At 43.5% G+C, this 16,659-nt stretch overlaps 1 protein-coding gene across 7 annotated transcripts in view; it reads left to right on the top strand.

The window, feature by feature from the left end:
- CLASP1 (cytoplasmic linker associated protein 1) overlaps positions 1-16,659 on the top strand; it is a 170,786-nt gene that overhangs the window by 23,131 nt on the left and 130,996 nt on the right. For all 7 annotated transcript variants that reach the window (XM_081206379.1, XM_081206382.1, XM_081206381.1 and 4 more), the window contains exon 2: positions 2,905-3,395. In XM_081206379.1, the coding sequence (XP_081062505.1) occupies positions 3,201-3,395 (195 nt within the window). In that variant the 5' untranslated portion in view covers positions 2,905-3,200. The remainder of the gene's footprint in view (positions 1-2,904; positions 3,396-16,659) is intronic.

The raw sequence follows: 16,659 nt of genomic DNA, 5'->3' as shown, positions 1-16,659 counted from the left end.
CACGCCCCCCCCCCCCCCCGCCGGCCGCCCTTCTCTTTTGAACTGAGCTTGACCTGTTTTCCTTCAAGTATGCCCTACTTTCTATACATCCAGGAGCTTCAGATGTTATCATTAGGCAGCTTATTTTTCTTTACATTAAAAGGCACCTGCAAATAATAGTTTTTAGGATGTGGAGACTCCTCCGCTCCATTTTTTTAAAAACCATGCAAGTGGTACTTTTCTAGCCGCATAAGCAGGGCCACATGAGAGACTGAAGTGAAAGGGCTGTGGGGGTTGTGGTGGTGAAGCGAGGAGTGTGTGTCTGCCAGAATTAATGGAGGGAGAGTGTGTGTGTGTGTGTGTGTGTGTATGTACTGTATTGGAATATGTGTGAGCAAAGATTCATTTCATTATGGAGGGGGAAGGGAACATAGAGCCTGCAGCTGCTGGTAAAGTGATACAGAAGAGTTGGCAGCATTGTCACGGGGGGGGGGGGGGGGCTCCAGTATGTGCTTCCTCTGCTTCTCTTTAAAAGTCCTGTTTGAAAACACAGGAGTTTTTGAAGACACTGAGACTTAGAGGAGGGACTGCATTTCTGTGTTAGGGGCAGAGGAGGAATGAAGTGCTCTGCCTTGCTTCAACCAGCCTGTTAACTTGCTTGCATGGAATTCCTTTTCCCTATACCTGCCAGGCTGATACTTTAATACAAGGCCGTGTTAGAAACAGATGCATAATAATTATAATATTAATAATAATAGTCATGCTTATAATTTATAATAATATATTAATTACCTGCCATTTACCCTAAGGTCCCAGGGCAGTTCACAGAATAAAATACAGGATAAGAACAAGTAAATAATTAAAACAAAACAGCAAAACAATAATCACCCCTTCCCACAGACACATTTTAAAGGCCTGGTTGAAGAGGAACATTTTTGCCTGGCACCTAAAATATATACAGTGGTACCTCGGGTTAAGTACTTAATTCGTTCCGGAGGTCCTTTCTTAACCTGAAACTGTTCTTAACCTGAAGCACCACTTTAGCTAATGGGGTCTCCCACTGCTGCTGCGCTGACGGAGCACGATTTCTGTTCTCATCCTGAAGCAAAGTTCTTAACTTGAGGTACTATTTCTGGGTTAGCAGAGTCTGTAACCTGAAGCGTATGTAACCCGAGGCACCACTGTATAATGAACCTCCATCTGGCATCAGTGGAGACCTTGCAGATACCAGATTTCTTAGGACACTTTGGCAATATGCATGACCACTACCGTATTTTTCGCCCCATAAGACGCACTTTTTCCCCTCCAAAAATGAAGGGGAAATTGGGGTGCGTCTTATGGGGCGAATGCAGGCTTTCGCTGAAGCCTGGAGAGCGAGAGGCATCAGTGCGCACCGACCCCTCTCGCTCTCCAGGCTTCAGGAAGCTATCCGCAAGCCTTGCAAGCCCAGTGGGAGTACCCGCGGGCTCACAAGGCTTGCGGGCAGCAGCCTGCAGCCCCCGCGAGTGTCCGCAAGCCTCGCGCTCCCGGCAGGAGGTCCCACCGGGTGCGCGAGGCTTGGGGCGGCAGCCTGTCGCCCGAAGCACGGGGAGCCCTCCGGAGGGCTGCCCCTGCTTCGGGCGAGTGTCTGCAAGCCTCGCGCACCCGGCAGGAGGTCCCTCGGGAGGGCTCCCCCTGCTTCGGGCGAGTGTCTGCAAGCCTCGCGCACCCGGCGGGACCTCCTGCCGGGCGCGCGAGGCTTGCTGACGCTCGCCCGAAGCAGGGGAAGCCCTCCGGAGGGCTTCCCCTGCTTCGGGCAGGTGAGCGCAAGGCTTGGGGCGGCAGCCAGGGCTGGGGGGGGGAAATAATTTTTTTAAATTCATTCCCCCCCCCCAAAAAAAATAATGAGGTGCGTCCTATGGGCCGGTGCGCCTTATAGGACGAAAAATACGGTATCTTTGGTAGCAGTTTTAAGGTTGCAGTTGTATACACCAAGGAGAGGGAACCTCTGGCCCCTGTCATTGCTGGACTCCATCTCCCATCATCCCTGATTGTTGGCCATGCTGGCTGGAGCTGAAGGGACTAAAGAGTCCCAACAGCATCTGAAGGAACACAGTTTCCCCATTCCTGGTATATATACTAACCTGGGAATAAGTCTCATTGAAATCTGCGAGGTACACTTCTGAGTAACCCTGTACAAGGCTGCACAGTTAGTGCATTCAAACATAGAGGTTATGTTGTGGTAATTCTTACATGAATAATTTTATTGGGATGCGGAGGCCAGGATATGGGTAGCATTCTGGAGGATTGTATGGTGAAACTCTTGACAGTGCGGTATATTTCTCAAAGTTGCTGCTAAAAACATGAAGCTGGCTTCCGGGAGTCATCCAGACTTGCTTTCTCATCCAGACTTGCCCTGTGCTATCACCAATATGCAAAACCTTGCTGTCACTTGCTCTGTGTGTCTGATGCGCGCACAGACAGAACAGGAGGCGACTGCTTCTGTGGTTCTTTCTCCAGCGTTTTTTCTCTTTCTTTTGGTCGTGTCTGATTTCAGCAGACAGCACCCATGGCAAAGTATCCGTCTCTCCATACAGTTGACAGCCAGAAATCCATATTATAATTTGTTGACTGCATTTTTGTTGTTGAACAAAATGTGGGTTTATTTTTTGTTTACGTGGTTTTTTTTCCTTAGCAGTTGATGCCCCGTATAACAGGATTAGCTCCTTTTTCTTCTTTGGGGCAGACTGCAGTGCTATGTAAGACATGAGAATAGTTGCAAGGAATGGTTGCAAGGGAACAGATAGATAAATTACTACTTTTTTTAAAACACGCACACACAACATGACAGCTTTAAGTATCTCAGCTGGGACTTTATGCTGTTTGGCTGTTTGCTTTCTTCCTAGTTTGCCTCTAATTTTTCCCTCTTTTAAAATTTTCTTTCAGGATGGACTGCTGAACAGAGAAGCATCACAGACCTGGTCCTACAGCACGGCTGGTCCGCTCCCAGCTTTATTTATCTATTACTAGTTATTTTGAATTGAACTTTTAATAACCTGCCAGCTGCTCTTCAGACACACATGGTGCATTGTTGCCATTCCCAGAATCACGTCTTTGAAATCCAGGCCCTTGGTAACCTTCATCGAACAAAGAGGCGACCTAGAGGAGACATCTGCAGCAGGACTTTTCAAACCTGCTGCCCTCTAGCTTCTCCACTGGCTGTGCTGTTTTCCTAGCACAACATGGAGCCCACCATGGAGGGTTGCTTGGTCCAGGTTCTTCAGAAGGATGTTGGGAAGAGACTTCAGGTTGGCCAAGAACTGATAGACTATTTCTCAGATAAACAGAAATCTGCCGATCTGGAACATGATCAGACCATGCTGGATAAAATGGTTGATGGCCTTGCTACCTCGTGGGTAAATTCCAGCAATTATAAGGTAAGACTGATGTGCAGAGATGGGATTGCTAAGGTCAAATGTTGCTTCAACTCTGGCTGGTTCGTTCACGCAGGCTTCTGTCAACAGTTATGGAACAGAGACATCACTCTTAGCTTTATAGCTTGCAAATCCTCTTGACCCCGTGCATTTCTTGGTGATCTGTAGCCGATGTAACAGCAAGTTTGTAATTTTGTGGCGTTTCATTTCTGAAAATGTATGCAACCCACACTGCAGAACTCAAAATAAATTAAAAAGAAAAATACACCACCCCCCACTTGTTACTGATGGGAATAAAAACAGGATCTTCATTACTGGTTTGACTCAGGGTCCTTGCTTGAAATGGTGAATATTTGCTGGATTTTCAAGCTCCTTTAGAGATACCCTGTTGCTGCAACAAACAGCAATACTTGTAGGAAAATCGACTTGGAAAGAGCCTATGCATGAGGGCATAATTTAATAATGCAAGAAATACAGGAACATCAGCCCTGTGTCACACTCTCTCACCCCACCCCCTTCTAGAATGTGCAGAATAACTTGCTGTGGTCCTTTTCCTGGTGTTATTACATGGTGGGGTTTTTAGACACTGCTTTAATTGGGCTACACATTATGGAAGGGCCAGCTATTTTTAGTGGCAGCTTGGTATAATCATCCTAACCCAGCATTCGCCAGCTTGGTGTCCCCCAGGTGTTTTGGATTACAATTCCCATCAGTTATATTGACTAGGAATGATGGGAGTTGTAGTCCAAAACATCTGGAGGGCACCAGGTTGGCAAAGGGTATTCTATCCTAATCAGCATTCTTCAAGGCCTTCTGCAGGTCTTTCCCATCCCTACTGCAGTTTATTTTAACTGGAAATATTGGGGCTTAGACCCAAGGCTTTCTGCCTTCAAAGCTTTCTGCCTTCTACCACTGAGCTATTACCCCATTTAATGTTGACTAAATACTTGAAACTCACAGCTGAATCTTCTTGAGTGTCAGTTTGTTTTATCTGAGATATTGTCTGAAATGGTTTCATTAGCAGGAGCCGTGGCCTGACTTCTGCACATCAGCAGTACAGTCCCAGGTCAAATGGGGTTCTAGATTGCATTTGTCTACATTTCACATACCCTACTTTTCACCCATCAGAAGATGATGGTTATCTGGCCAAAGGTTTAAGCCAGCCTTGCCCACGTTGGTGCCCTCTAAATGTTGTTGGATTCTAACTCCCATCAGCTTCTGCCAGTATGGTCAGTGGTCAAGGAATGATGGAAGTTGTAGTCTAGTGTTATCTGGAGAGAAAGTGGACATGGGGAAAGCTGCTGTGAATGGCTTTCAACATGGAGCTAACCAGTTACATCATAAGCCCAAGAGTAGTTCAGAAAGAACATAACAGGTGGAAAAAAGTGTAACTTTGGGGCTGGTTGTTGTTCATTGTTACCTCAGTGGAGAGATAACAGGATGTGGATCTTTAAGTATTGGTCACTGCCATATGGGCCCTATATATAACTTCTTGGTTATCTAACTCCTGGTGGCAAGTGCTACAGTTGTTAGCAAATAGTTCACATGTGGGTAGTTTCAGCGAAGCCTTAAATAGTCATTATGAGGGGAGCATGATTTGGAGATGGTATCATAGTTAAAAGATATTCTGATAACAAAGAACATTATAAGTAGCCCCTTCTATCATAAATTGGAAACGGGGGCTCTCCTCTCTTGAGTTGAGAAAATCTTTGGAGGATGTTCAACCCTGAAGGCTGAAGAGAGGTAGCCATAGACATCTCTCCATGTTTATCCTAATCTGTGACAGTGACAGAGGGTGTAAGGAATATCTGAAGCGGAGGAGGGTTAATACTGACTAATATTTGGATTCTGTGTTTAACTAAATGATGCAAAATTAAAATAGTGGTGTTGTAGAAAACGAAATTGTTCCATTTGTGCAAGGACTTCCATTTGCACAGCAGTACTTCCCCCTGTTCTCCACCAAGGCAGATTTACAGGGAGTGTGGCAGGAGAGGAGAGGGAAGGGAAGTTCTGTTGCACAACCAGAAGTCTTTACTCAAATTGGATGGCTTCATTGGATACAACCTATGCATTTTAGCTGCCCCAAATTACCTTGTGAAGCGGTCCTTAGAAGTGTATCACTATAAACTACAGTCATATCTTGGATCCCAAACTCCTTGCGAGTCAAAATGTTTTGGCTCCCAAACGCCAAACTGAACGTCCGACACGGCTTCCAGTTGGCTTCCTGCAGCTAATCAGAAGCCGCACTTTGGTTTCCGAACGTTCTGGAAGTCGAGCCGAGTTCCGGAACAGGTGCCGTTCGACAACCAAGGTACAACTGTGCTCTTAATTCAACACTTCTGATAAAGCTGGCGGGAAAGAGTGCATTAGAGAGATACTGTTTGAAAGAGACTGGCAGGAAATGAAAAGCAGCAGCTGATGATAAAACAGAGCTGGGAGAATTATTTCAAATTCCTTGGATTAATTGTAGCCTATCACACAGAGGGTGGTTGCGAGGACAAATGCAGAAGAGAAGAGAAAGCACTCTGAAATTTATAGTTCTACTGAATTCATTTCTAGAGCCACACCTTTGAAAATATCACATACATGTAAATCTACATAATTTGATAACAGCATTTTCTCCAAATCATATCTTTCCCCCTTCCCACATGCTCCTTATTATTTTGGTGCTTTGGATATTTCTGTGGAGACCTGGGATAAAAAGACTTTGGTTATGGCAATCCTAATTAACTTCTTTCCTCTTTGGCCTTCTCTGAAAGTATTCTGGTTCTTCTCAGGCTCTTGTCATTTTCTTTAGCTTGCCCGCACATACCCTCATGCCAGTCTTTGCTTGCCCTTTCCCATCACTTTCAACTTAGTAACATGCACCCTTTCTTTTTTTACACTACGTTCTCCCTTAACCACACCACAGTTGGGTCAGGGCTGTTCTGTGCCTGCACCTACCGATGCAGCTGGCGATACTGTGCTATAGTTGTGCATAAGCTATGCACCGTTCCCCAAGATGGCTCTCACAGCCATGTTTTTCACTCCCCTGTGGCCTCATCTCATCATACTTTGGTAATGTAGGAATGCAGAGAGGATCTGGGACACGGGACAGAGAGGATCAAGTGGATAAATAGTAATAACAAATGCTTTTCCCTCTCCCCCCCCCCCCCCGATTCTGGATTCTGATGATGAATTTGTTCTCTGCAACACGAGATGCTACTAATGCCCCATGAACGGCGGGGGGGGGGGGGTTGGCGGAGAACGTAAATACAGACAGAAGCAGATTGACATCTGCATTGTTTGCTACGGGGCATTGCTGGAGGTTTATTTTACTTTGTATAATTGAGGGGTGGAACGGATGGCTTGAACTTAGTTTAAAGTGGGGTGTCTGTTAAAATTACTCGTATGTAGCAATCATCATTCAGCTGCTTTAAGAAGCAGACATGCTTTCTGAAGCATGCTTCTTGTTCTGTTGAAGTTCAGTGGAGGAAAGGAAACATGGAATTAGCTTGATGATGATAATGTGAAATGGACAGTGTTGACGTGTTCTTCCGCTAAAGCAAGCTATATGATATATGAACTTGATGAGACCTAGGAAGGAAAGTAGAATCAATGTTGACAGCTGAATAGGACTTGTTGTGTAAGTTTGAATGGATGCTCTTTTATAGCACTCTCCTTATTCCAAAGTATCACAATCTAATAGGACATGGCAAAGGCCCACTATTCCAGTTGCCCTTCAGTTGGACTCCAGTCTCAAAAGTCTTGTAGCCCCATTTGCCAACAGTTGTCATATAAATAAATGTAATTTATTTAAGGTCTGCTAACGGGGGCGGGGCGGGCGGGGGGAACCAAGTTACAGAATATAAAACACATAAATTTGTTGAATGGCATGGGAGGGAAGCATGTTAACGTGAAATAGATACATTTAGGTATTTTGCCCTGGGAATTAAAAATTGGAGCTCCCTGTTGGAACAATCAGAAGAGACTTTGGAGATTGACCAGTGAAAGTCTGTGTAATGGGGTAAATCAGATTTTCTCTAGTCCCTCCTGATACAAAACCAACAGGTGTGATACCACTAAAGCTCAGTAGTTTGTGGGTCAGATATGTTAATATGACCAAGCAACAGAGCCAGTGTGGTGTAGTGGTTAAGAGTGGTAGTCACATAATCTGGGTAACCGGGTTCGCGTCTCCGCTCCTCCACATGCAGCTGCTGGGTGACCTTGGGCCAGTCACACTTCTTCGAAGTCTCTCAGCCCCACTCACCTCACAGAGTGTTTGTTGTGGGGGAGGAAGGGAAAGGAGAATGTTAGCCGCTTTGAGACTCCTTAAAGGGAGTGAAAGGCGGGGTATCAAATCCAAACTCTTCTTCTTCTTCTTCTTCAACACAGCCGCTATGGGCTGTGTTGCTTTTGTTTATATATGAATATTTTAAGGAGTGAAAAATAATGTTTGTCAATAATCAGGTTAGAAAGTCAAGGTTTGCCTTGTTGACTTAAGCTATTTTCGCTTTTCCCACTTTTGTGGCATGAGTAAATCTTCGCATGGGGGAGACAGAGGTTAGGTCAGGTGAGAAGTTCCCAGCCAGCCTTAACCTTCTCCGCATTTGTGCTGCTTAGCTGTGTGTCACTGTACAGGCCTCTAAAGTAACACCTCTCTGAAGATGTTAGCACAGCTTTTTTGTTTTTGTGTGTCTGAATTTAGCACAGATGTGCCAGTGTGATTTGCATTTGCGGTGTCTTCTGCAGGGGCTCCTGACCTACATTTTTCCACGGCAAGCTTTTAAAGGTATAATGAGCAAAGCTACATCAGATTTTGCGACAAGAAAACTCCAAACCTTATTTGGGATGCATTTTGATGTTAATGTAGGTAGATTTGCACAAAGGTACTTCATTTGTTTCATTCAGTTCCCTTAACCTGTCAAATATTTGGGAAAGGGGGGGGGGAGAGAAGGAAGTGAGAGCCATGGAGTAGGGCAGCTAGTGTACAGGAGCAGCCCTTCCTACAGAAGACCTCTCCTCTCCTAGCTGACTTTATTTCCTGTAGAAAAGTGCAGGGCCAGCTTTCGCATGAAAATTATGCTTTTGGTAACAGATTCTTAAGTGGGCACCCTACTGGGTATGGAAGTCCTGTCATTTTGATAGCTTTCTTGCCTTGGGTGCAAAAATATCTAATGTTCGCCCACTTAATTTTATTTATTCATAAGAGTATTTCTAAACTGGCAACACCCTCTCTCTCCCTCCTTCTCTCTCTCTCTCTGTCCCTCCCTCTCTCTTTCCTCTCTCCTCTCTCTCTCTCATATCATCTGTCTGTCTGTCTGTCTGTCTGTCTGTCTGTCTGTCTGTCTATCTATCTATCTATCTATCTATCTATCTATCTATCTATCTCTATCTATCTATCTATCTATCTATCTATCTATCTATCTATCAATCATCTATCATCTATCTATCTATCTATCTATCTATCTATCTATCTATCTATCCATCCATCTAACAGCAGTACAATAACAGCATTAAAGCTATATAAAATCATAAAATGCAGAACAGATGACCATTGCAGAACTAAATTAGTTCTCTGAAAATGCCTCACAAAACAGGTGAGGAAATATCAAAATTGTAGGTGCTCGTCTGCTTTCGATGGCAACAATGTTCCAAAGTATTGGTGCCACTACGCCAAAAACATTAGCTTGTGTGGAAACTAAACAAATATTGGACGACTGCGGGATAATCAGGAGGGCTTCTCCAGATGATGGCCACGATCTGGCTGGTGTCTAAGGGACATGGCGGTCCTTCAGGTAACCTGGTCCTAAGCTGTTTATGGCTTTATACACCTTGAACATAGCCTAGTAAGGTACTGGGAGCCAAAAGCTGGGCCACCCACCGCCTTCTGCAGCACCTGCAGTTTTTGAACCAGACTGCTGCTAGTTTTCTGTGGTTTTGATTTGAATTCTGTGTTCCCTAATCCTTTTTCTGATTATGATGTTGGTTTTGACTTGTCTGTTGCTTTGCTAGGTCTATGTTACCCAATATCTAGATATTTTCTGCAGGTACACTGGTATTGCCAGAAAATGAGTATCTCTGGGAGGGGGAAAGGCAAGCAAGTGGGGTTAATGTTGCTCCAATCCCCCCTCATTTGATTTTATTGAGCTGTAAAGCCAACCTTTCTCCTGTATTTTTGCATTGTGGCAAATGTGAACAACGTTGCATTTCTGCAGTTGCTTATGGCAGGGAGTGGGTGTGAGGGGAGAGTCAGGGTGGAAATGTTAACATTTGGTAGCTTTCAGATATTCATAATAGAGGAGCAGGGTGGTGGGCAGAATCATGCTTTTAATAATGAGCAGGCCAGACAACAGTATCTTTCAGCTCTTCCCAGTGGCTTGCCAGCATGTTATGAAATTCTAGCCTGTAGGCCACGTATTTCTGAGGGAAGGACAGGAACGGAAAAAAGAGACCTTGTGTGGAAATATTTAGACTAAAATGTGACCCTTGTTTGCAGTTTTTAATTGGGGAGTGTGAAGAAAGAACACCTTTGAAAAACGTATTTTTAACCTTTCTTTTCTATAAGACGCAATGAGAAGTTCTGCAAGAAAAGGAGGGTTTTTTTTCCTTTTCTTTTTGAGTTTTACTAATAGAGTTCACTTTCTCCAATGAAAGTGGATTTCAGCTTAGGCGAGCTGTTTTGAGAATATTTATTGCCTTCTGCATTCCTGCTAGTGACTTTGACCTGTTTTGTCCAAAGCTGACATAAGTGCCTGGAAAAAAAATCCTGCCATCAAAACAAAATTGCTGGGGCTTGAGTTTGTTTGTTGTAAGTTTGCCAGATGAAATATGCTTCGTATATAAGTGTAGTGTTACTCCCTCACAATGCTAATCCGGCCTGTGAATTTTTTTTTACAGCCAGCTTGGTTATCACCATTGCAATTCTTCTGTGAACTTTAATTCCTGTTTTGCAGAACTCAAGGACAATTGGTATGTGGGCAGCAGCATAAACATAGCCTTGCTGGGATAGACAGCAGGCCTGTCTAGCTTAGTAGAACAGTGTGCTATATACTAGTTTCCCCCTAACCTGGTGCCCTCCAGATGTGGTCTGATTATTTGAGCTACTGACCTTCTGAATTTTATAGCTATTTACAGCATGGAGATATAAATGATCAGAGATAATAAATAGATTATATGTGCATACCTGGCTGGGGCTGAGTTAAAAATCTGGTTTCCTTGGTTTTTTAAAATAGAGTTTAAATGGATAATCTTACATTTGCTTCTGCAAGTGTTGTTACTACTACTCTGAAATCCACTTTTGGATGAAGGTGCAGTTTTAGAAATTCAGATAGTAAAAATTCAATAGCAGATGACCAAATCAGCAATTATTCTTGTCAAACGCAATGAGAAGCACCAAACAAGGTGGCTGGATAGGGCTTTCAACAATAGGGGAAGGGAGCTATCATCATGTTATTTGTCAGGCTTAGGTGCTGATTTAATGAAAAATTAAGGAAACTTCTTAAATGATGTTGCAGAATCACATCTGCATGTCCTGAGAGTTCTGTCAGCACAGGAGTGGATATCCAGCACTTCTTGAGAGCTGCCACATATAAGATCCACCTAAAGTGGGATATAAGGGATAGTCGGCTATGAACGTGGTTCTGGCATCTTGCATGTCTTACCTGTCTTGACACTGCTTGTTTTATATGAAACTGCTGTACTACAAATTGGACTCCCCATAGCATGCATGGATTATGTGGGCGAGTGAGTGGAATTAACTCTTGGAGACAGAGTCAGCGGGTGTGAATAGGACAGAGTGGTCAAAGGGTAACTGATCCCTGTTAGATGATCTTGAATATGTGTCCTATAAGAAGCGCATGGAATGTAGAAGGAATGGAACAAGTGAGGAAGTGCTGTGCTGCATTTGACTCACAGCCATGCTTTGCTCTTTTTGTTTATATCCCCTTTCAGTGGCAGATAACAAGAGTTGCCTTGTAAATACTATAGTATGTTCCGGTGGAGGCTGCCCAGCCTATTGTCTCTCTATTAAATCTGTTACTTTGATATGCTGAATTTTATTTTATTTTTTGGTAATGCTATCTGTAACATTATCATTCACTGGCATCCCTCTTAATTGGAATCATTTACCTTTTGAATCCCATTGTCTGCAGAACTAGTTCCAGGGGTGGAAAAGACTGGTTTTTAAAGGGATAATTATGATAAATCTAATAGAGTTTCTTTCTGCCGTTGTCATAGAAATCAAAAGATAAGGGTTTCTTCTCCTTCTCTCAGTTTTGCTAATTGTTCCTTAATGGAAGACTTTGAATGGCTACCTGCATTGTGTAATACAGAAAAGATCTCATCCACATGTTCTGTTAGATAAGGAAGGATATTGTTATATATATATGTATATATAGTGGCAGATTACCTTTTTTCAGAGTGATCAGGATTTATAATCAAAGCAGCTGTTGGAACACCAAGAATATTGAGGTGATTGAGTGGACGAGTTCAATACTGGGTCCAGTGGTCAATGAGGGTAGTGTTTGCATGTGCTGTAGAGGGAAGTGAGGGGCAGATGGGGCTCCTCAACCTGGGAAGCTAGCCCATCTAGGAGAAGGTAAACTTTGATCCTAAATGCCCTCTGCCTTGTGGGATATCTTTGGGAGAAGAAAAGGCTAAGCAGTAAACCCTACACAAATCTGGAGTGGAGTCCCTAAGACGGTTGGATGGTGCCTTGTACGCCTCCTTCCAGCAACTCCTGCACCCAAGCTGGTGCCAAATATACTGCTGTGCTTTCCTTTGGACTACACCCGCGAGGCCGAGAAGGGGGTCTTGTCGTCTGGGCAACACAGGACCAGCCTTGCACCCCAGGTACTTCAGTACTGCTAACTCAGTGGTTTGACTTCACCCCCCGGAGGCACACTCCCTTGTGTCTCGAGTCAAATGGATGCCAACAACAGCAACCCCATGCCCTTTGGTTGCTGTTGAGAATAATTGGACCAGTTTAATCCTGAGCGAGCCCTTTTCTTTGTTGCTCATGGGGCACAAACTTTGGGTGCTGCACGTCAAAGGCTTTCTCAGATGGCTGCTTCAGGTTGTGGGTTGCCACTGGTGCACTGGTGCCACAGGAAGGGTTGTCCCATTTTGTGGATAGCTTAGCCTGCACTGCCCACGTGCCTTTTCAATGGAGTACAGTGGTACCTTGGTTTACGAACTTAATCCGTAAATAGGAAGCAGTCCCAAGACCTGAAGCGTATTTGCTTCATTGAACAACTGACCAATCAACAGTAACCAGCCAGCATGGCCAACCCACCATTTAGCAATTAAAATCAATTACAAAATCCACAGATTTAACCACAATAGCAATAAGACAATGCACAACAACTGCAGATTAGAATAAGGAGAGCAGCAAGTAATAAAACAGGCTTCAGGTTACAGACGCCGCTAACCCAGAAATATTACCTCGGGTTAAGAACTTTGCTTCAGGATGAGAACAGAAATCGTGCACCGGTGGCACGGCAGCAGCAGGAGGCCCCATTAGATAAAGTGGTGCTTCAGGTTAAGAACAGTTTGAGGTTAAGAACGGACCTCCAGAACGAATTAAGCACTTAACCTGAGGTACCACTGTACTGTATCTCCAAGGGGATAGAAATAAAGATGCCAAACATGCTCAAAAACTAATAGTGTTCCTCTCTCACCTGGACATCTAACGCTCGAATTCCCAAATCTTTACTCCTACCAATGGAGTACCAACAAACTAGGCTTATACAGTGGTACCTCGGTTTAAGAACTGTCCGGTTTAAGAACGATTTGGTTTACAAACTCTGCAAAACCGGAAATAGTGTCTTGGTTTGAGAACTTCACCTCAGTTTAAGAACGGAATTTGAGCGGTGGAAGGGCACCAGCAGTCGGAGGCCTCATTAGGGAAAGTGCACCTCGGTTTAACAACGGTTTTGGTTTAAAAACGGACTTCCGGAACAGATTAAGTTTATAAACTGAGGTACCACTGTACAATGATTTGGCTTTCCCTGTTTGCATTTGCCGTGCCTATAGTGTTGGTATAGATTACAGTTGAAAATGGTTTTTCAAATTATAACTTAAAATGCTACTTCTGCTCATCAGAGCAGCTGCTCAGGCAGCAAATATATTCTCAGTTGTTCTGACTTTGACCAAATATAGTTGAATGCAAACTTCTTTTTAAGCATTAAAGGGAAACCCATTTATAAAAATAAGGTTGGCTGGGTACAATTGGGTACATGTTGTATACTGTGAGCTTGTCTATAGCATACAGTAGATTCTATATAGCTGAATACAGTTATTTTGGAGTGGCTCTGAATCTCCATCCTTTCTGTTTGGCCTTTAAACCTGCATGAAAATGGCATGTTTCCAACTGTTACAGAAAACCTTCTATTGTTATCAAGTGCCATGTTCAAATCTTTTCAGTACCCGGGAAGGTCCTAGAACAGATAATTCAACAGTCAGTCTGTGAGCATTTAGGAAAGGATGCTGTGATTACTAAGACCAAGCATGTGTTTCTCAAAAATAAGTCATGCCAGACTAATCTGATTTTTTTTTTTAATGGAATTACAAACTTGGTGAATCAGGAAAATGCTGTGGACATAATGCATCTTGATTTCAGTAAGGCTTTTGACAAAGTCCCCCATGATACTCTCGCGAGGAAGCTGGTAAAATGTGGGTTAAACGAGGTAACTGTTGGGTTCGGTCAGTCAATCAGCTATAAACCCACCTAATTAGTACTCATTAATGGTTTGTCATCATCCTGGAGGAGCGCTTGAAGGAGCTGGGTATGTTTAGCCTGGAAAAGAGGAGACTGAGGGGAGATACGATAGCAATCTTCAGATATCTTGAGGGCTGTCACATGGAGGAGGGAGCATGCTTGCTTTCTTCTGCTCTGGAGGGTAGGACTCGAACCAATGGCTTCAAGTTGCAAGAAAAGAGATTCCGACTAAACATTTGGAAAAACTTTCTGGCAGTAAGAGCTGTTCAGCAGTGGAACAGACTCCCACGAGAGGTGGTGGACTCTCCTTCCTTGGAGATTTTTAAGCAGAGGTTGGATGGCCATCTGTCATGGATGCTTTAGCTGAGATTCCTGCATTGCAGGGGGTTGGACTAGATGACTCTTGGGGTCCCTTCCAGCTCTAAGATTGTATGATTCTAAGAGTATAAATTTTCAGTTCGTGCACTAAAAATTAATGAGCTTCAGTTGTTGCACTCCTCAGAGCAAAACCTGCCTTTAATCAGGCATATAAAGACTGATTTTATAAAAATTGATTTCTTCTCATGCCTTTAATATTCAGCGCACACCTGTAATGAAGTATGTACTTGTCACGAACTTTATATGCGTTGCATGAACGTTACATTTGAAAAGTAGACTCTGTGTGGTCTGATTGGATAGCTCAGGGATACTTTAAAAAATATCCTTCAGATAAACGTGGCTCGCTACTAACAGTGGAATATCTCTACAAACAAACAACCATAATAAATGAGCTGTATCTTCCAGATTTGCAGTGTTAGCAAAGGGGGGGCTACAAGAGCCCTCCTTTCCCAACCTTGTGATCTCTGGTTGCTGTAGGACTCCAACTCCCATCAGGCCCAGTCAGCATGGCTGAGTTGGCCAATCCATAGAGCCTCTTCTTATTCATTAGCCATGGCTATTGAATCTTGCAAGCTGGCAATGTGGTTGAGTGTCCCCAGATATAAAAGTTTGCATCACTGAAAAGCTACCTCAGACCAACTATCCTTCCTTCATTTGTGACTTAAGGAACATGGGAAGCTGCCTTTATTCCATTGGTTCAACTAGGTTTGTATTGACTGGCAGTAACTCTTCAGTGCATTAGACAAGGACCTTGCCCAAGCCTACCTGGAGATACCAGGGATTCAACCTGGGATTGTTTGCTTCTAAAGCTATGGCCCTTCCCTTTTTGTCCAATGTCAGAATATCTGTTAGCCCACTATTGTCAACTCTGGCCTGGTTCATGCATCACAAAAACCATAGTTTAAAGCAAACTATGGTTTAATGTGAACGAGCAGCACGCCGATGCATGCTGCTCAAAAGTTCACATGACGCTTCTCCCTCCACTCCTGCTGCTGTCCTACAGACAAAACAAGCCAGAGTCGGGGGAAACAAACCATGAGCCTGTTTGTTCACGCTAAACCTATACTTGGTTTAAAACAGCAGCTTAATATGATGTGCAAACCAGGGACTGGAAGCAGCTCTACAGGATCTTAGGCAAAGGTTTTTTGTCCAATATTTTCTTTTTTTCTGTAGATGCAAGAGATTGGATTGGGAACCTTCTGAATTAAAAGTATGATTTCTGCTACTGATTTCCCCATAAGGGAGAATAAAGGGAGGGAACTCAGTTATTGAATGCCGGGAGTAATGAAACTCCCGACCTCAATATGCCATAAATCCTTTTTTCCCCTTTTGAAATGTTCTTGCAAAGTAAGCATTTGTTTACTGTATTAAAAAGCACACGCCCTACAATTCTAACTATAAGAGTCTGTTCACCTAGCTCCCATCACAAACAGACTTTCAAGTTTTTATACATCTTTGATGCTAGATCAAAGGAAAAGCAAGGAAAAAATGCTTTAAAAGGACAATGCTACTAAAAAATATATGATTATTGCTATACAGGATATGTTATGTGTATGTAGTGTGCATATGTGCCTATGTTTTAGGTGGGAAAAGTATACCTTTGCCATCAGATTACATGACCACTATCTAGGGATAGAATTGGGGCTTAATCAGTTGATGGCTAGATTGATCCTAAACAGCGGTTGTATTGTGCTTTAGATTGCATATTAAAATGCTTAAAAATGCATAGTGCACATAGTGCATGGAAGGTGCTTTGTACCTTCTCAGAGGCTCTCCTCTTTTTACTCTGCATGTTCTAACACTAAGCATTAAAATAGATTCAGGGGCCTTGAGCTGTGACTATCAAAGCAAGCCTGCTCCTATTGTGCTCCTGGGCCTATATAGATTAATGCACAGCAGGGGTGTACAAGAGGGACCTGAAACAAAATATTGCAGTGCATCAGTCTCCTCCTGCCAGAAAGTACTTCTGCTCAGAGTTCCAGCTACTCAACCACAACATCCTTCAGGAGTCTGTAAAAAGAGCTCACACAAAGTGGCTCTTTTCTCTCTCTCCTCTCCCATGGGTGTCCACAGGAAAGGAGGTAGTGAGAACGATAATCCTCAAATAAGCCATAATCCTCAAATTCTCATTTTTTTAAAAAAAGAAAAGACTGTGTTTATACTGCTGTCCCCTTTCAGTGTTTTCATTCC

This window comes from Podarcis bocagei (genome assembly GCF_964188305.1).
Source record: "Podarcis bocagei genome assembly, chromosome: 1".
Taxonomy (NCBI): Eukaryota; Metazoa; Chordata; class Lepidosauria; order Squamata; family Lacertidae; genus Podarcis; species Podarcis bocagei.
This window is presented reverse-complemented; position numbering and strand designations above follow the sequence as displayed.